The following is a 20,603-nucleotide window of genomic DNA, read 5'->3' as shown; positions in this document are numbered from 1 at the left end:
AAAATCCCCTTCCCCCAACATATCCTTTGATGTTTGAATAATTTAATTTGCTCCATCAACCAGGAAAGTTAAAATCATCAAAGCCCTTTTGGGAATTAGAAGAGGATCAAAGTGACAGGATTGCCACCCAGGATGGATGGGCTGATGATGGCAGACAAAGGAGAGAAAAGAGAACTATTCAACTCTTATTTTGATTCTGTTTCCTCTGACAAGGAGAACAATCTTTGGCCTTGAAAAGACTGAACAAAAAATGGCTAATAGGGGATTGAAAACCAAGATAAGTCAGGAGATAGTATGAGAACATCAACACGCCCTTGATGCATTCAGGTCTCCAGGACAAGACAAATTAGATCCCAGGGCACTGAAAGACTGTGATGTGATTGCTGAGCCAGAGAGCATCTATGATCTTTTCAAGACCATGGAGAGTGAGAGAAGTCTTTTAGGCCTGGTGAAGGGCAAATGGCCTACTTTTCCATCAAAGGAAGCCTCTGCAAACGATAAGCCGGTGAATTTCACTTAGTGAAAATTCTAGCATGTTTTATAAAAGGAATGATTGATGAACATCTTGAAAATAAGTGGTTAAATCTTTGTCCTGGAGAACTGATATCAAAACACATGTCCCTCTTCTCTGAGAAGTGGTGGAATTTGAGTGCAGAATGTTGTATACATTTTCTTTTTTTTTTAATGTAAATTTATTTATTTTTAGTTTTCAATATTCACTTCCACAAGTTTTTGAGTTTCAAATTTCTCACCCCTCCCCCCACCCCAAGATGGCATGCATTCTGAATACCCCTCCCCTGGTCTGCCTTCTCTTCTATCTCTCCCCGCTCCCTTCTCTTATCCCCTTCCCCTTCTATTTTCCTGTAGAGCAGTATAGACTTCTGTACCCCATTTCCTATATTTCTTTTTTCCCGGTTGTATGTGAAAACATTTTTTTTAAAACATGTGTTTTTAAAACTTTGAGTTCCAAATTTTCTCCCTTCCTCCCTCCCCACCCACCCTCATTGAAAAGGCAAGCAACTCAATATAGGTTGTACATGTGCAGTTATGCAAAACACTTCCATAGTAGACATGTTGTGAAAAACTAACTCTATTTCCCTTAATCCTATCCTGCCCTTCCATTTATTCTATTCTTTCTTTTGACCCTGTCCCTCCTCAGAAGTATTTGCTTCTGATTACCCTCTTTCCCAATCTGCCCTCCTCTCTATCACCCCCTGCTCTCTTGTCCCCTTCTCCCCCTATTTTCCTGTAGGGTAAGACAGATTTCCATACCCAATTGAATGTGTATGTTATTCTCTCCTTAAGCCAAATCCTATGAGAATAAGATTCCCTCATTCCCTCTCACCTTCCCCTGTTTCCCCTCCACTGTGAGAGACTTTTCTTTTCTGTTTTTTTTTGTGAGATAATTTACCCCATTCTACCTCTCCCTTTCTTCTCCCTGTATCATCCTCTCTCATCCCTTAATTTTATTCTCCAGATATGACCCCTTAATCTTCATCTTACCCTGTGCCCTCTATCTATGTATCTATATATACATACATACAATTTTTTTCCTTCAACTATCCTAATACTGACAAAGTTCTCATGAGTTACAAATATCATCTTTCCATGCAGGAATGTAAACAGTTCAATCTTAATAAGTCTCTTATGATTTCTCTTTCCTGTTTACCTCTTCATGTTCCACTGGAGTCCTATGTTTGAAAGTCAAATTTTCTGTTTAGCTCTGATCTTTTCATCAGGAATGCTTGAAAGTCCTCTATTTCACTGAATGACCATGTTGTATACATTTTCAAATGCTTTCATTGCATCAGTCAATCTTGTTAAGATTTTCTTTGTTATGAGTGAGGATCCCTTGAGGGGAGGATGTATTGGGACTGTTCATAGCACAGAGAAAAATGAGCCATAAATAAAACTTTTAAAGAATAGGAAGCAGTGATCATAAAGAGCCAGCCAGCATGTTTTGTCAAGACAGGTTATTCCAGTGTACCCTCATTTCCTTTTCTGAAAGGGTTACTAAACAACATGGGGGAGGTGTATGCTATACTTTTCCTAGATTTTGACAAAGCATGTTTTAAAGTCTTTCATTATATTCTTGGGAGCAAGATGGAGAGATGGAGGCTATACAGCATCATACTTTACTGGCTTTGGAATTAGTTGAGTGACTGGACCCAATAGAACAATGTCAACATGCAGAAGGGTCTCTAGTGGAGTGCTTTAGGTGTCTGCTCTGTGTTGTTTCATATTTGTATGAGCTGCTTGGATAAAGGCATTGTTCATCAAGTCTGCTATTTTCAGAAAGCTGACAGGAAAAAAGGGAAGGGAGCAAGCATCTATTAAGCACTTACTACGTATCGGGCACTATGCTAATATTATTTCATTTGATTCTCACAACAACCCTGTGAGGCAGCTGCCATGATTATCCCCATTTTATAGCTGAAGAAACTGAGGCAGACAGAGGTTTAAGTGACATGCCCTGCATCCCACAGCTAGTAAATGTCAAAGGTAGGAGTTGAACTCAGATCTTCTTTGCTCCAGGTCCAGCACTCTATCCACTGTATCACCTGGACGTATATCATATGACAGAGTCAGGATCCAAAAGACATACACATATTTTTGTTGTTGTTGTTGTTGTTATATTTTGTTTTTATACATATAAATTGCATAAATACACATAAACACACACACATATATATTAATAGATATATTGGTATGTGCTTGTATAAATATGCATATATGTATATATCTATACCCATATTGACATGGATAAAGATAGACACAGGCTAGAATGTTAGTTAGATAATATAAGATGAAATTTCATGAGGATATACTTGGTTTAAAAAAGTCTAATTCACAAGTTTAAAATGGGAGAAGGGATGTCTAGACAACAGTTCCTTTGAAAAGATCTGGGGATTTTAATAAACTGCATTTTGAAGATGAATCAATAATGGGATGTGAAAATCCTAAAAGCTAACATGACCTTAGGCTATGTTAGGAGATGTTTAATGTCTAAGACAAGCGAGGCAGTAGCACTGCTATATTCTACTTGGTTAGAACATTTTTATATGTTCAATTCTAAGGACTACATCCATTTTAGAGAGGGTATTGATCAATCTGAGAGTGTTCAGAGAAGGCCAATCGAGATGGTGAAAAGTCTCAAGGTCATGCCATATGGGAACCCACTGAAAGAATAGGAGAGAGAAGACTTAGAGGGAATATGATAGCTGTGTTCAAGTGCTGACAGGGCTGTCACATGGAAGAGGGATCCGAATTTTTCTCTTTGGCCACTAAGAATAGCACCAGGAACATGGGCGGAAGGTAAAAAGAGAAGAGAGAGTTTTTCAATCAGCGAGTATTTTGCAAGCAACAATAGCAACAGCAGCAGCAACAACAACGAGAACAACAAAACAGTTTCCAAACAAAGCTAGCATTAGGAGGTCCTGGGACCCCTGTGCAGAGATGTTCAAGAAGAAGTCTAGGTGAATCCTTGTCAGGAACACTGCATACAGTACTCTTACTTTGCCTCCAGGGCTGTCTTCCATTTAGACTGTGTCTCTTCTGTAGAATTATGTCCGTGTTATTTCTACTATTAGAATATGAGTTCCTTCAGGTGTAGGTTTTTTGGTCTTTCTCATATCCTCATTGCCACCCTATTCCCACTCAGCACAGTGACTGGCACATAGAAAACATTTAATAAATGCTGATTGACTGACTCTAGGGTATGCTTTCAACTATAAAATTCTGTGGTTCCATGGTTCAGTGACTTTTTGTGAAAATCAAAGGACTGTGATAGCATGGCAGAGTAGATAGTCAGCCTTAGGGATAGGAAGATTTGAGGTTCAAATTCCATTACCTTTGACATGTATTGGCTGTGTGACCCTGGACAAGTCACTTAATTTCTCTATGTCCCTGGCAGCTTTCAAAGACTATAAATTGAAAAACAGTTGCTGATATGCATAGGTAGCTTTCTCTTGGGCAATTCACTTTGCCAGTGAAATCAAAGGTTCAATTCCTCTAAAATAGAGGTTTTGAATCTGGGATCCACTGACCACAGGATTTGTGGATAGATTTTAGGGGATCCTTGGATTTGTTTTTTTTAATATTTTGATAACTGTATTTCAAAGTGGTGTTTCTTTGCAATTTTATGTGTTTTTATCTCATGCATTTAAAAACATTATTCTGAGGAGTCCTTAGGTTTCACCAGACTCCCTAAAGGGTCTGTCATGACACGAAAAAGACTAAGACCTTTGCTCTGAAATTTTCCACTTCCTTTGGGTATTTTGGTGTCTGTTAGAAGGGAGCAATTAGACAGTTTCTTAGACTCAACCCCATTCACAGTAATAATATTTACCCTCAGAGGAAGAAGCGCTATAGAGGAAGAAATCCTTAATCTAGAGATGCTTATAATGGATATTCTATTACATCTCAGCTGGTTCCTGAATTAACCAATCAGAAGGAAAACTAGGAAAACTTCCATTTTCATAGGGAGAACAGATCATTTGCTACAGTTGGGCATTATTCAAAAAAAAAAGTTAGTTGACCTTTGTTTGAAGACAACACTGCTGACAAAGCCTCAGTTGGGAGGTATGCTGAGGGGTGTGTGTGTGTGTGTGTGTGTGTGTGTGTGTGTGTGTGTGATCATGGGTTTGCGTTGAGCCGCTTATGAGCACTTCATGTATGGACTTGTTACCAGGTCACTGAGATTTCTCCCAGCTCCCACTTTACCCTCTCCCAGCTGCCAAAGGTTGGAAACAGTCCCATGAAGAGTATCCTTCCTACCTATTATCATTGTATATTGTTCCTTTACTGGCAAGCCAGGATCTGGTCTCCAGGGCCCACCTGCCTGGTACCTTTTATATAACTCATTGAACGTCTGATGTGCCTGAGCTGCGCTTCAAGCTGCTAATTTGTGTGTTTCCCTTTCTTCCTTGTCATAGGTACCATATCAGTGAACAGCAGGCGTACCCCATTCACAGCCAGTGGAGAGAGTGAGATCTTGGACTTGGAGGGGGATATGTACCTGGGTGGACTGCCAGAGAACCGTGCGGGGCTCATCCTCCCTACAGAGCTCTGGACTGCCATGCTGAATTATGGTTACGTGGGCTGCATTCGAGACCTGTTCATCGATGGACGGAGCAAGAACATCCGGCAGCTGGCAGAGGTGCAGAACGCCGCAGGGGTCAAGTCTTCCTGCTCCAGGCTTAGCACAAAGCAGTGCGACAGCTACCCCTGCAAAAACAATGCTGTTTGCAAGGATGGCTGGAACCGCTTCATTTGTGACTGCACTGGCACCGGCTATTGGGGGAGAACATGTGAGAGGGGTAGTTTCCCCTTGGCAAATGATTTGCTAAATTTGCTGGTTGTAGTTCTATATTCTGGTAATACCACTTAAATATCCTTAACTTTAGAAATAAAATCTCCATGCTGTCAGATATGAGCTTTTTCTGGTACCATCAATGGGCCCAACTTATTTCTAAGATATCTTCCTTCCAATTTCTGAATTCTTGGATTTGTAATGCTGTGAATGGATGTCTGGAAGGGAAAGTTTGAAGCAAATACTATCTTCTCTCAAGTTGTGATTTAAAAAAAAAATCTAGCACAAAGCGTGAAAAATCTAGAATCTACTGACAGTAGGCTAATATCCCCCTACACACACACACACACACACACACACACACACACACACACACACACACACACACACACACAGATACTGGATACCCGGGTACACTGAATAAATTAGGCCTTTAGAACCACGGTACTCTGTGGCTTCTTTCCTCTTACTACCGGACTTTTATGTCAATATTGAGTTAGAAAATTAGTGAAAAAGATAAGAATTGCCTCGGGCTTGGGCATGGGAACTTTGACCAACAAGCAAGACCTGGGTACATTCAGTGGGAGACTCTGAAAAGTTAATCAGGCAGAATGGAGATTGTGGCCCACAAGTCATTAACCGTGTTATGGTAGAAAAATAGCATACGCATTTTTAAGCTTAGCTATGTTAGACATTAAGGATGTAAAATAAACAATCGAAAAAGTAGCAGACAGTTCCTGTCTTCCAGTAGTTTACAATCTAGCTCTAAATGGAGAGGCAAGAAATACATGAAAACATGAGAGGACAAAAGAAGCACTAGGTTTTTTATCACAGATTACAAATTCTATGTACAAATATAGGAAGGAGAGCAGTTTTAGAGGGAAAAAAACAAAGGTTTTCATCTTCCAAAGTCATTGATGAGTAAACCTGATTAAGTACTAGAGAGCTGGTAGAGGGTTGCAATCCTTTACTAAACCATGGGCTTTAAACAAGATCATCTCAGTCCATTACATTGTAAAACTTCTTGAGAACAGGAACTGTTGTTTGCCTCTTCTTAATTGATTTTCTTTGAATGAAACATGAGTTTCCCATAGGTCGTTTGGTAATACCTGTACTATGAGAGCTGGGAAATCTTATCAGTCTGTAGGATAAGTACGGAAGAAAGATGTAGAGATAATGTACTACATCTTATAGAATTTAAATATTTGATTTAATTAAAATAATAATTAAAAAAAGGACTGATTAAGGGGGGAAATGACCTGGAGTTCAAGTAGATGTCTTGCGGCTGGCTAATCTGCCAAGTTGTAGCACTTCTTCACATTGCCCTGCGATGTGGTCTATTCCCGGTAGAGCAGTGACTCAGTTGGGAGTATAGGAATGTTACTTGTCTTTGGAGATGCACCAAACAGTATTGGTACCAGTTAGATTGCTCTACCTCCTTCAAAGACAATGGAGGAGCCGGAGGTCACTGCAGCCTTCTTCCGTCTTTCTCTCTGGATCCTGCACCTCTCTCTGGCACCAGGGTTTCTGGGGACAGGCATCAGGTAAGCCTGCACCAGCAAGGTGTCTTCAAGATCACTTTGTTCAAGGGCAAACCAATGGGAGTGAGTCCAAGATTTGCCAAACATAGTGGAAAGTCACTGCACATTTTTACATTGTCACTTCTGACTAGTCATTAAAAGGAGCCTGATTGGGGATATATGAGAGACAATTACTGCCGTTACAGTGCAGCCAAGACGTATCCATTCTGGGCCAAATAACAAGGAGCTTAGCAAATATAAGACATTTTGATCTGTATACTGCAAATCCCAGGTGATTGCATCAATTGCTTTTTGCCCCCTGCATTATGCCTGATATTATGATCAGAATGAACTGACAGAGTACAAAAATAAAGGCACCCAGCTTAATAAACAAAGGAAATGGAAATTCCCATTGGTGACATTTTCTGCATTGAACTCAGTTTTGTGGGGGATATACGACGCGGGGACAAACCCATTTTCCTTTGGGTTGCTTCACTTGCCACTTGCGTGCTTTTCTTGTTCCACTTTCCTATTTATGGACCCTGATGCCAGTAATTCTCCCTATCTTGTTGGGTTGGAAGGGTAAGAAACATGTAAGCCATTTTGGAATAGGGGGTATTGCCCCACAGAGAATGTGATAGTCTGCTCTCTTCGTGCCTAGATTTTGGTTGATTCTTCTTATTTCTTGAGGGGTGTGGCCTGCTCTATCTTAGAGTACCTGAGGGGAAGTCAGAATCTATGTGGAAGCATTGGGACATTCCCATAGACTTTTTGCTATCAATAGATAGGTATACCATACATGCTGCACCTCTTGCCTCTTACCTCTGCTTTAGAAACTGAGAGGAGCTGGAGTGTGGTCATGGACACACCAACATTTCTGGGGGTTGCTATGCCCAGGTGATCCTGGGTATGGATACTACACTGAGTCCACACAACTGATTGTAGTGACTTCTTGTGGGGTACCAGTCATTTGAACTTGGCTACCCTATTGTAATTCTTAAGGATGTGTATTCCATTAAGGTGTTCTCATCATCAAGGCTGCCTATCCTCTACAAGTAGTTGACTAGCCATTAATTTGACTTTGCACGTCCTATTGTTCAATAGTAGACTTTGTCTCATCACTTTGACTTGACCAGGTCTGTAGGTTATAGAGTATACCTAGGATGATGTAGAGTCACTGCACAAAAAAATACGGTGTCATCATCTATTTCAGTGGTCCAGCAATAGCTATTTGATTGCTGGTCTTTTGATGCTTACTCAATGACATGAAAAACCGTAGGCATTTTTGCTGCCGGTTTAATTTGGTTGAAACTGTGATCTATAGATATCAGGCCAGTGGACACTACGTGGAAGGAATTCTGGGTTTTGTCTTTCCCCAAAAGCATTGTGGCTTCTGTTTGTCTGTTCTGCAGATGTCTTCCAAGGAGCTGTAATCAGCTCCAAGAGGCCCTGGGGCCATGAGCAAAACACTCTCTTCAGTGCTTATGTACCTAACATCTGTGGCAAATTAGCTCGATTGAGATCTAGAATCATAGAATATTTGTGCTAAAGTGAATGAATGAATGAGAAACCCTTTATTAAGTTCTTATTATGTGCAAATCACTATGTAAAGCACTAGAGATACAAATGGAAAATCAATATAGTCCCTGTTCTGAAGGAGCTTATATTCTAATTGGGCAAACAGCCCATATGAATTTACAGGTCTAAACTTAAAGCAAATTTAAGCTCTGAGAGGTGAAATAATTTACCTGAGCTAGATAGCTAGGGGCAGGTAGGTAGTGGGTACAGTGGATAGAGTGCAGGGCCTGGGGTCAAGAAGACTCATCTTGAGTTCAAATCTAGCCTCAGACGCTTACTAGCTGTGTGAGTCTGGGTATGTCATTTAGTCCTTTTTGCCTCAGTTTCCTCATCTGTAAAATGAACTAAAGAAGGAAATGGAAAACTACTCCAGTATCTTTTCCAAGAAAACCCCAAATGAGATCACAAAGAGTCAGACACAACTAAAACAAGTAAACAGATAACTGTTACATACTCAGAATCAGGACTCCAACCCAGGTAGTTTTTGCATTGCATTGATCTAGGTATGATTTTGTGCTGAATTAAGAGAGGCATAGCTTTTAGGAATGAGATGATAATTCCTCTCTACTTTTCCCTAGCTAGACCCTAGCTAGGGTGTTATGTTCAGTTTTGAGTGCAACAGTTTGAGAAGGACATTGATAAACTGGATAGAATCCAGAGAGGGGCAAGCTGGATGGTGAAGGGCTTCCTATAATCCATGTCACATGAAGGTCGGTTAAAAGAACTAAGGATATTGACATGGATAAGACAAGACTTACCGCTGAGTGGAGGGCAAGGGGAGTAATGATGGCTATTTTTCCAAGTATTTGAAGGGCTGCCACACTGAAGAGAGATTAGACTTACTCTGTTTGGCCCCAGCGGGGTAAGTTGCACAAAGGCAAATGTAGGCTTGTAAGCCTATATAAAGCCTCTATTTTCCTAGGAAGGAAAACAAAATTCTTACCAAGCAGAGCTGTTTGAAAGTGGAATGGGCTACCTTGAAAGGTGATGAGTTCCCCTCCTTGAGGGTCCTAAGGTAGAGACAAGATGAACAATTTCTAGGGTATATTATAGTTGGGATTAATTTCAGGTATAGGTTGACCTAGATAACTGCTGAGATCCTTTCCTTCCAAATTTAAATTTTGGGATTCTGTATAATATCCCTGTAGGTTAGATAGATTCGTTCTATTTCACAGTTATATCTGCCATCTCTATCCCTGGTCACCTATTTTATACATTCATAGTTATCCTATGGAAGTATCAAGAGTGACTTCAAGGTTGTCCAGCCCCTACTTGTCTAGGATTATAGTGAAGACATCAACAGAAATAGTAAAATTTGGAAGAAGGGATAGATTTCAGAAGAATGATTATGAGTTCCATTTTGGACATGTTGAGTTTGAAAAACTAATGTAATATATAGGTGGATATATCCAATAGGTAGCTAAATATGCAAGATGGAGATTTGGATGAGGGATTAGGCCTATACAAACAGGTAGGTAGGTAAGTAGGTAAACAGACAGACAAAAGGACAGATTTGAGAGTCATCTGTATAGAGATGATAACTGAATTTCTGGGAGCATACAAGTTCACCAAGGGAAGAAAACATGAAGAAAGAAGATACAAGGACCTTAGGGGGTACAGCCTCATTTAGGATGTAGGGGAGGGATGATGATCCCATAAGAGAGACTGAGAAGAAGCAGTAAGACATGTAGGCAGAGAACTAGGTAAAAGGAGTGCCATAGAAGCTAAGGAAATAAAGAGAGAGTAGTGTTCAGGAGATAAGGGTGATCAAAAACTAAAGAGAAATCGGTGAGAAGGACTGAGAGAAGAAGATTGAATTGAGCAGTTAAGGGGGAACTGTTAACTTTTGAGAGAGCAATTTCATTGGAGTGTGAATGATTAGAAACCTGGATTGCAAAGGATTAAGAAGTGAGTGGTGGTCAAGATAAAGCAGAAGCAATACATATAAGCATCTCCTAGGAATTTGGCAATGAAAGGGTGGAGCGATATAGGACAATGGCTTGAGAAGGCAGTGAGATCAAATGCAACCTTTGTTAAGGCTGCAAGAATCCTGAGAATCTAGGAGCTAGTAGAGAGGGAAAAATTGAGTGTGTGTGTGTGTGTGTGTGTGTGTGTGTGAGAGAGAGAGAGAGAGAGAGAGAGAGAGAGAGAGAAGAAAATAAACCTTTTTATGGGGTGCCTCCTGTCTGCCAGGCAGCTAAGCAGCATAGTGAATTGAGAACTGAGTCTGCAGTCAGGAAGACCCGAGTTCAAATATGCCTACTTGTTGTGACCCTGGGAAATTCACTTAACCTCTCTCTGCCTTGTAAAATGAGGATAATAATAATACCTACCTCACAAGTTTGTTGTTAGTATCAAATGAAATAATAATTGTAAAGCTCCTAGCACAGTGCCTGGCATGTAGCAAGACACTTATAACCCAGTTACCAAGACAAAAATGAAACAGTTTTGTCCTGATCAGCTGTGCAGATTCTTGGAGGAAATGGGAAATAAGAGACCAAGGGCACAAGCAGGGGTTTGCCTTAGCAAGAAAGACCATTTCTTTTCCAAAGATGGGAGCAAAGAAAGAGAATAAAGAAAGAGAATAAAGGCTAAGATATAGAAGGATTTTGAGATGGATAAAAGGGGTCTCATGATGAATAGCCTTGATTTTCACAAGAAAGAGACAAGGTCATTGGTTGAAAGAGTAGGGAATGGAGGTGGTATTGATTGTTTGAGAGGAATAGCTAAAGTATGGAATAGCCACTGTGAGGAACATGCTGAGTATCAATAAAGTAGCAATATATAAATTTATATACAACAGTAAGAGTCTGGTTGACATTAGAGAATATGTATTTGTAATGGTATATTTAAAGACATTTGTGAAGACTCCTTCAAACACCACTGAGCAACTCAGAAGTAGGAACAGAAGTGGGCTGTGGAGGTTAACTAGAATGAAAATTGAAAGAAGATATGGAGTCCAAGGGTGGCTGGTGGTGCATCGTTGAACTAGCATATTACATGTAAGGCTGAGATTATGGAAGGAGGTAAGTAGGGCCAGAGCAAGGATGATAAATTGAGAGAGGACAGAGGGGCAGAGGTATTTGGAAGTCCTGATTAGGACAAAAAATAGGTTTGGAGGAATTAGGCAAAAGAAGAAATGGAAGTTAAGGGAGAAGTATAAGAGTGAAAATGCAGAGTTCAGAATCATGGAGATGCAATAGTTTGGAGTGATAATAAAGTCTATGGTATTACCACCCTGAAAACTTTCTGAGGTACAGTGGCAATGTAGACTATGAGGACTGAAGAGGTTAATGAACTAGGAGGCCAGTGTTCATGGGGTCACCAACATGAATAGGAAGATTGGTGTCATAGTAGATAGAAGGCTAAATTTGCAGACGGGGAGACCTCAGTTCAAATCCCGCCACAGACATCTCCTACTTGTGTGACTCGGGGCAACTAACTTAACTTGTTAGTCTCAATTTTTTCATTGATAAAATGGGAATAATAATAGTATTGACCTCAAGGTTGCTATGAGGATCAAATGAGATAACCTAGTTAAAGTCTTTTGCAAACTAGCTATATAAATGCTAGTTACTATTATAATAGCTACCATTTACATAGCTCCTTAAGGTATAAAAAAGTACTTTACATATATTAGGCACCATATTTTCACCTCAGTAACTGAATCACAGGGATGAGGTTGAGAAGTAGAAACTGACTAACCATTGAGTAGGAGAAAAAGAAGTGATAATAAAGGTAGGGGGTAAGGTGATGTAATGATAATAAATAATAAGTAAATAAGGTGATCAAATAAATAAATAAATAAATAAATGAATAAATAAATAAATAAATAAATAAGGTGATGAAGTGAGAATAAAGGTAGGGGGTAAGGTGTTATAGGGGAGTGCACTGACTACGTCTCTCCATTGTCCTTTGCCACAATCTCTTTGAAGGTTGGAGCTGTGGCCAAGATGAGAGGAATGGAATCAATGGTGATGGTGTGGTACCTCCTCTATCCTCATCAGTGGCATGTGGCATCACCACTGCCCAAGCAAGCACTTTTGTGTATGCTGTGCCTTAACATAATAGCAGTCGTAGGGACTCTAACTTCATAATATCCTCTCCAGAAAAAACACATACCATTCAATGGAACACAAATGGAAAGCCACTCAGGCAATCAGACATCCCAGAAGTTGACTGCCTTATTGCAAAGAGTTTCCTTACTTTCTTACTTCTTTTACAAAATAATCATCTCTACGGTCTAGGCCAGTTTAGAAGCACTGGTCCAGCCTTGGCAAGTTTAGTTTTTATACGGTAGCAGAAGACATAACCTCAGAGGCAGGGAAAAAAAGCCAGAGACATCATCAGGGTTAATGCCAATGCCTATCTTCCTGCTCTACAGATCAGTTGTCCATCTTTCCTGATTTGGGTAACAGTCTGGGATGACTATGCTTATGTCTCATCTGAAAAGAATTAAGAGGAAAGGATGTGGCAGAAAATTCATGGTTGATGAAGGAGCATGGAATCTTGCCAGTATAAAGTCTGCTTCTGATGCTTTTAGAAAGATCTGGGCTCAAATCTTGTCTCTAACATTTAGCAAGCATTGAACCTCATTTTCCTAATCTATAAAATAAGAATAATCGTACATGTAATGTCTGTCTCATAGGGCTGTTGTCGGGATCAAGTGAGATAATGCAGGTAAACTTTAAAACATTAGTTACAGAAATATCCGTGACTATTTTTGTTAATTTAATTATTCCGTGACTAAACAAGAGGTTTGGAGCATAGTGGGGAAGAAAGGAGGAAGTAGTTCTCTGTCAGCATGGGGTGACTTGAAACTCTCTCAGGTCCTAGAGAAGAGGGAGGGAGTGTCTTGGAACTCTTTGCTGTTTTGCCCAGAGCTATGTCCAGCTGAGCAGCACTCTATTCCCTGCAGTGCCTCACACCACTTAGAAGAAGGCCAGCACCTGCTGTTGGCTGTGTTGTCTGGCAAAGGCTGGTTTGTGGCTTACATTTTATACTCAGTACCTTTATTGCAATGTTTTCTGAAAGCTGCTTAAGTGCCAGCCTACATCTGCCCATTGTGTCTGCAATAAACTGAGATGCTTCTAAATTATGGGACATCAGCACTTCAGAATCACAGAGCAAAAGAGTATTATAGGATTCTATGCTCCAGGGTTCTTCTACGAGAAAAGAGTCACAAAACAAGCTTTCCTCTGTACTCCAAGGAAGTCTGAGTGTGCATTGATGGTCTGTTCCCCTTGGTGATCTCTGATTTCAAGCGAGGATTTTGGAAGTAATACAGCAAAGACTCAGAGGGTCTGGGTTCAGATCCTGCCTCTGATACCTTGTACCTAGGTGACCTTGGGTTTCAGTTTCCCCATTCTCAAAATGAGGAAGTTGGGTCACTGAGGTCCCTTCCAGTTTCAGATTGTTGATGCTATATTACATTGGTCCCTTATATTTATCATTACATCAGCCAAGTTTTAGCAAATGGGAAAACCAATGGTATTGCCTGCTTTGTCTTTTTTAAAGTGTCCAGTTTTGAAACAAATTAAAAGATATTTTCATTGGAGACTAGAAAAAAAGCATAGCTTGAATTTCCCTTCCTTCTATCCTTTCTGGCGTCTCCCTTCGTTTTTCACCATTGACAGACATCAGTGAGGAATTGGCATATATTTTTCCTGTCCTTGGGAACAGAGAAAATGTAGACTCTAGCTAAAAAATAAGGTAGGTTTTCAAGACTTGATAGAACTCAGGGCTGGTCCAGTAAAAATCAGGTAGTGAAGTGATCCTGGGATTATAGAAAGTTAGACTTAGGATCTTATCTAGTCCAGCTACATAATTTTTATTTATGAGGGAAGTGAGGCCCAGAGACATGAAGGAACTGCTGTTATTATCTCCATTTTACAGTCGAGGAAACTAAGGCAAACAGACTGACTTGCCCAGGGTCACCCAGGTTTGTAAGCGTCTGAAGCTGTATTTGAACTCTCTTCTTTCTTTTCTTTCCTGTCCCTTCTCTTCTCCAAACAGTAAAGCAGAGTGTTAGCCAGTCCCCTTCAGAGAGGACATTGGAAATGAGTGAGGAGTTTAACAGGTACTCAGGATTGGGAGATTGGTATTATACTCAGTCTTTGAAAGCATCCCCTTCCTCTGTTGTGGGCTGACAGGCTGGCTAATTCTAGGCAAGTGAATGAAATCATTCTTGGAGGAGATCATTTCATGGTCTTTAGCATGTTAAAACCTTTACAGCAATGCATTTTCATCAAAGTGACAAATCTCAACAGAGGCTGCTGAGGGGACAGTAAATCAGAGACCTAATAAAATTGTACCATTAGCACACTCTCCTGCCTCTTTCCCCAACCGGCAAGAAAACCCAAAGCATTTAAGATATCTATCTTTTTCTTCCCTCCCCCATGCTCCTCATGCTCCTTTCCCCTATAGCTCCCTTTTTGCCTCCTGCTGATATTTTAATATTGATATTTTACATGGGTGGCTTGCTGCCTGGGGCAACGGATGGGCCTTGGCCAAGGCCAGGACATTCTATCTCAGCTGGATCCATAATCTATATTATAAAGAAAAGAAAACAGCTCTGATGTGTAGTCTCATTCTCCCCACCCCCAATATGATGCCTTCATTTCTGGGTTTGGAGATACTGGCTGACTTGCAATGTCCTCACACATGGCAGAAGCCTGTTTTTCATAGATACCCTTGCCTATGGCCACATGTCTGTGCTCCTACTGTCCTTTTTTAATCACCTCCATTGTAATGAATTTTTTTTTTTCCTAGAGCTACTCAGAATCCTCTAGCACCCATGGAAGCTCCATTTCTGGATACCTGGAAAATAAGGCTAATGTTGAGAGCAAAGAGGAGGAAAGAAGTTATTTGTGCTTTACCTCTTCTACCCCTCCTTCTTCCCCTCTCATCTTTTTTTTTCTTTTTCTTATGTTCTGTTTTCTTATTGTAAGCTATAAATTTGACAGAAACATTCAGTGAGTGATTCTGTGCCATTCAGCAGTCATGTACTCCCCATTAAGTGAGGAGCCCAGGGATTAGTGGGGTTCACATCATCACCCAGCCTCCCTTGGGCTTGTAGGTTTATAACATCCTACATGTGGTTGTTACGGAGTGCACATATGTGCTCTTTTTCTAATTTCTTAACTCTTTACGTGTCTGGAGCAGGATCTGGTAGTCCATTTGGGACCTAATAGGTTTGTTTTCTTCTCCAGAATAATTCTAGGTTGAATGGGGCATTACCTGTTTTAGCCAAGCAGAAAGAACACTGAACTTGGTGTTAAGAAGGACCTGGGTGTGATTTCTGAGATTTCTTAGATCTCATTTCTGTTTCTTTCTGGCTCTGGGAGAGCTACTTTATTGTTCTCTGAACCTTGGTTTCTCCATCTTAAAATGAGGATGATAATGCATATGGTTTGGAGGCAGTTTGGTGTAGTAGATAGAAGACTAACCTGAGAGTCAGGAATACCTGGGTTCAAGTTCTACCAAAGACTATTAACTGTGTGGCCCTGAACAAGTCACTGAGCTTCTGAGTGCTCTCAGGAAACTCTCTAAGACTATAATATTGCAGAACAGGTACCAATCTGTATTGGGAGAGGGAGTTTTCTTACTCATAATTCCCAATAACAGTGAAAGGACAGATCTAGTTCAAATACTTGTAGTTTTTATCTCACAGTGTTGTTGTAAGTATTGGTGACTAATTAATTAGTAAGTCTCTTTTTGTCCATAAAAATGCTTCCTAGTTTGACCAATTGACTAAAATTCATAGTGTTGCTAAGTATCGGCAGACAGAAAAATCACTTTTTAAAAAGTTTTTATTAATCACTGAAACACCATTAGAGATAATCTTGTCTAAACCTCTGTTCTTACAGATGGGGAAACTGAGGCCCAGAGAAGCTAAGTGACTCAGTCACAATCACATAGCTAATCAGTAGCAGAATCAGGATAGGAACCAAAGTTTCCTGAACTAGACTAGTGCACTTTCCACCATGCCCCAGGGCCTACCATTTGTATTTTAAATGCAGTCAGGAATAAGTGAAGCAAGTGTTGTTACCAGACCTGATCAACCATGAGTAGCCACATGTTGGATGCCTGTGCACCCAAGCTTCAGCATTTTCTGCAAAAGCTCAGTGGGCCCTTGTGATTTTTCCATGTAATAACCCCTTTATTTATTGCGAATAAGCTAGGCAATTAATTCACAGTTAGGGACTTATGGCCTGGAAAATCTCATTATCTAAACCCTACATTATCGACACATCTGTTTAAAAAGAGATGTTTAAAGAAGCGGTCCGTACATCCAGATTCTCGATCATCTGCATGAGCAAGGAGGGAGCCTCTTAAAGTTAGCCTGGGGATGCATACAGATGCCAAGGCTGGTATGGCCACTAGCTTCCCAAGCCAGGTACATTGGCCTTGCTGGTCATGGGGGAGAGAGGAGGAAGAGGGTGATTGGGGATGATCAGAGCAGCATAGCTGTATAATTTAAGAGTTCAGGGATGTGGGCTCTTTCCTGTTAGTCTCTTCTTTCCTTCCCATTGTTCTGTCCAAACATATATACAAATTGAGCTGGCCTTGAGAGTAGGTTCATTCATTCATTCAGCAAATGAATGGCGTGATGCAGCTGATTTCAAGGTCTAAGAAGGGTCCCGAGTTCCCCTTTCCTCTGACTGCAGATGCCTACCCAGATTGTTTTACTTTTTGCTTCAGTATCCCTGTTAAAATGCGAGTATCACTTGAAAGGGGAACACTGTGGACTGCTCTCTGTAATCAGGGCCTTCAATTATGCCCATTGTGCACGGAATATATATTATGCAATGTATTATAATTATTAAAATATGCCTACATATATGACCATATATACATATACACACATACATATATGACCATATGTACATGTATGAACATATATGAACATATACACACACATACACACACATGTATATGTATATATGAAAGCACATTTTAATATGGGTTAAGTACACTGGGTACCTGGGAGGATGACCCTCCAGGTCGGAAAAGGACAAAGAGCGAGAGAGATGGGAGCCAAACGTCTGCCTACTTGACAGCTGTTAAGATTGGCCGTGTATAGACACATATCCCAGAGAAAACAGAGTGCCTGTGTCTAGATCATCAAGTACAGTATTTGGAATGGGATCTTTGTACCACCCACATTCTTCTTCTACAGGTATCTGGAAGACCTAATGTCCAGAGAGAGCGCTGTTTCTTTTGACATTTATCACGCTTTATGTCCTGATTTGGTTCCTGTGCCATGAAAAAGCACGGGGCTTTCCAGAGGCGTTCCGTTCCTTTCATTCTCTCTCTGTGATCACTAGCAATTACTCTCTCTTTATCATGTACATCTCCACACATACCCCACTCCCCAAAACACACACACAGAGCTTTCTCCATTCTCTCTCTCTGATTAGTACAATTCGGTCACCTTGAGGTTAGAGGTAGGCAATCACCCAGCCCTCCCATATCATGCCATTTCTTTGTCTTCTTTTTTTCTTCTTCTATTTATTTCCTGGCAATAAATTTGCCATTAATGACTGACTTGTAATCGATCCTTCCCACATGGAGATATGAAGTTGGCTCTCAGACATTTTGAGTGATGGGTGGGTTGCTGAAAGCAGAGATATTGTTGGTATGGAGCGAATTCTTAGAAAAACCATCCCTGGTGGCAGGGACTACCTTTTCAAGCCCTTGCACATTGTCCACCCTGGCTGGTCGCCTCCTCTTGAGCAGTGATAAATGAGAAAGGGTCTTGGCAAGAGGGAGTGATGATTCTTTAAAGCCAGGTGGCTAAATTATAAGTGGAAATGACAGAGCAGTGAACACAGGATATAAATCCCTTCTTGTGGAGATGATTTGGCTTTAAGAAGTCCTCTTTTTGCCTAATATGCTGTGCCCCCTGTAGACCTGCAATAAATGAGAATTGATGCTAATGGATTGATGATCAAGAAACATTTCCCTGAAAGAGGAAGAGGTGCCAAATGAAATATTTATTTTTCTATCTTTGTTTTCTCCTTCCATGACTTTATTCATCCCTTCTTTCCCTTTTCCTTTCTTTGTGTGCTCTTATCTTTTCACTTTCCTCCTTCCCTCAGAAATACAAATTTAGTGTCTTTTCTCCATCTTTTCTTTTCTTTTCCTTCTTTTACTTACTTTACTTACACCGCTCTCCCTGTCTGAAGAACAGATTGAACTTGTCTGGTTTCCTTCTGCAACAAAGTAACACTTCTGGTGACTTAGAAGAAGCAATTGTTGTAATGAGTCTTGACTTTGGCAAGGCTTTTGATTTTTGTCCTTATAAAATGCTCATCAATGAGCCTAGTAAATATGAGTTTTAGACTACATTACTGTTAGGAGAGCACACAGCTGGTTAGAGGGGTATTCTAAAAGAATTGTCATCAGTGGTTCATTGTCAAAATTAAATGATGCATTATAGGTCATTTTCATCAGTGATGATGGAAAGGTGATAGAAAGTAACTAGTATGAAAGTGTAGGGAGTTGGAGCTGGGAGCTTTTAGCAGCCTTTGGAAAATCTTTGTTAAGGCAAGAAATTATATGAAACATGGCAAGCAGTCTGTATTTTGTCACTGCAATGTTGCAATAGATGGTTGTGAAATTCTTTTCTAAGTACAAAGACTGCACTGATGTCTTTACCTTCTCATAGATGCTACCTCTGTCTTCATTCCCCCATTATCTTCTTCCTTTTCTCATGTTTCAGTTCAGTATTTCACGAGGAATACAGTTGCTTGCTTTCAAGTTAGGCTTCTAGATCAGGTTTGGGAACCAGACTTAGCCAGAGCTATAAGTGTGCAAAAGAGAATGTCTGTCTGTGGGGAACCAGACTTAGCCAGAGCTATAAGTGTGCAAAAGAGAATGTCTGTCTGTGACCTTTATTTTAGAAAAAAAATGTAGAGGAGATGAAGTCTGAGAAATAGCAGCAGCCAATTCCACAAGGTCAGTGGCTTCAGGAATTAAGCAGGATGATTAAATGCTTGGTTTAAGAGTTGGCACTCTGAAGCATTAGTTTCAGGGAGTACAGGGACAGCGGTTTGGTGAATGGAAATTTGTATAAACAATTCAATAATTATGTGGATAGAACTGGGTCTTTACCTTCTGAGATGGTATTATCATTTTTTTTCTGACAGTTTTGCCTTAATAGTAGACATAAAGGAACTTTGGGAGTTGATTAGCCTAATCTCAAGTCACCTTTTCCATATTGACCTTATCTATTGCAATCTAACTGCTCAGGATGACAACAACTATTGTATACCACTTTAAGGTCTCCAAAAATGCTTTACATATATTAACTCATTTGATCCTTACAAGAACCTTGTAAGGTAGGTGCTATTATATCTCCATTTTGCAGATGAGGAAATTGAGGCAGGGAGAGGTTAAGTGCTTCATCCAATTCATATGCAAGTCATCCCCTTTGTGATATCATTGGTCCTCTTAGAAGATGAAGGATGAACAACAGTACAATGCCACACAGCTAGTAAGTGTCTGAGGCAGGATTTGAATGAGGCCTTTCTGACTCTAAGTTCCACACTCTATTCTCTGTGCCTCCTAGATACCAACATTTACAGATTCCCCAACTCCTTTTGGCCACTACAATGTAAGAACTGACAGTAGAGTTCTTCCTTCCTGTACCTATCCCCCTTCACCCAGGAAAAGAAGCACATGGAACATCTCCCTTGTGCCACTGCTTCTGCAGTTAAACCTTAGGGTTATATACCAACTCAAACAAAGGATCAGTAGAGGAAAGAATTCTAGCTACAATGGTGGCCAAGCAGTTTTAGATCTAAACAAACTACAGAATCATCATTTTCTGATAATATGGGAAAAGGAAGATCTGGTCACAGAATCATAGAATTCTAGAGTTGTAAGGAATTCAGAGAACAACACTTCAACCTGCATCCGATGCATATTCTCTTCTTCAACTCCAACAAGTGCTTCTCATTCAACTATTGTTTGAAGGCTACTAGTGGGGGAGAGCCTACTATCTCCCTAGGCAGCTCATTCCACTTAGGGATAGCTCTAATGTTGAGAAGTTTTCCTTATAAGAAATTGAAGTGTGTCTTCCTGCAATTTCTATCCATCACTCCATATTGTGCCCTGTGGATAAAGAAAAATAACAATAATCTTGTTTTTTCTTACATCATAGCACTTGAAGATGGCTATCACATGTC

At 40.3% G+C, this 20,603-nt stretch overlaps 1 protein-coding gene across 5 annotated transcripts in view; it reads left to right on the top strand.

Annotated features, from left to right (window-relative positions):
• NRXN3 (neurexin 3) overlaps nt 1–20,603 on the top strand; it is a 2,091,311-nt gene that overhangs the window by 705,878 nt on the left and 1,364,830 nt on the right. For all 5 annotated transcript variants that reach the window (XR_013485433.1, XM_078151451.1, XM_078151449.1 and 2 more), the window contains exon 8: nt 4,935–5,318. Coding sequence is in view for 4 of the 5 variants with exons in the window: in XM_078151451.1 (XP_078007577.1) it covers nt 4,935–5,318 (384 nt within the window). In the remaining variant the exon portion in view is untranslated. The remainder of the gene's footprint in view (nt 1–4,934; nt 5,319–20,603) is intronic.

Source organism: Phascolarctos cinereus, unplaced genomic scaffold (assembly GCF_003287225.1).
Source record: "Phascolarctos cinereus isolate Bilbo 61053 unplaced genomic scaffold, phaCin_HiC Scaffold_3;HRSCAF=262, whole genome shotgun sequence".
In the NCBI taxonomy this organism is placed as follows: domain Eukaryota; kingdom Metazoa; phylum Chordata; class Mammalia; order Diprotodontia; family Phascolarctidae; genus Phascolarctos; species Phascolarctos cinereus.
The sequence above is the reverse complement of the archived record's forward strand: the minus strand, read 5'-3'. Positions and strand labels throughout refer to the sequence as shown.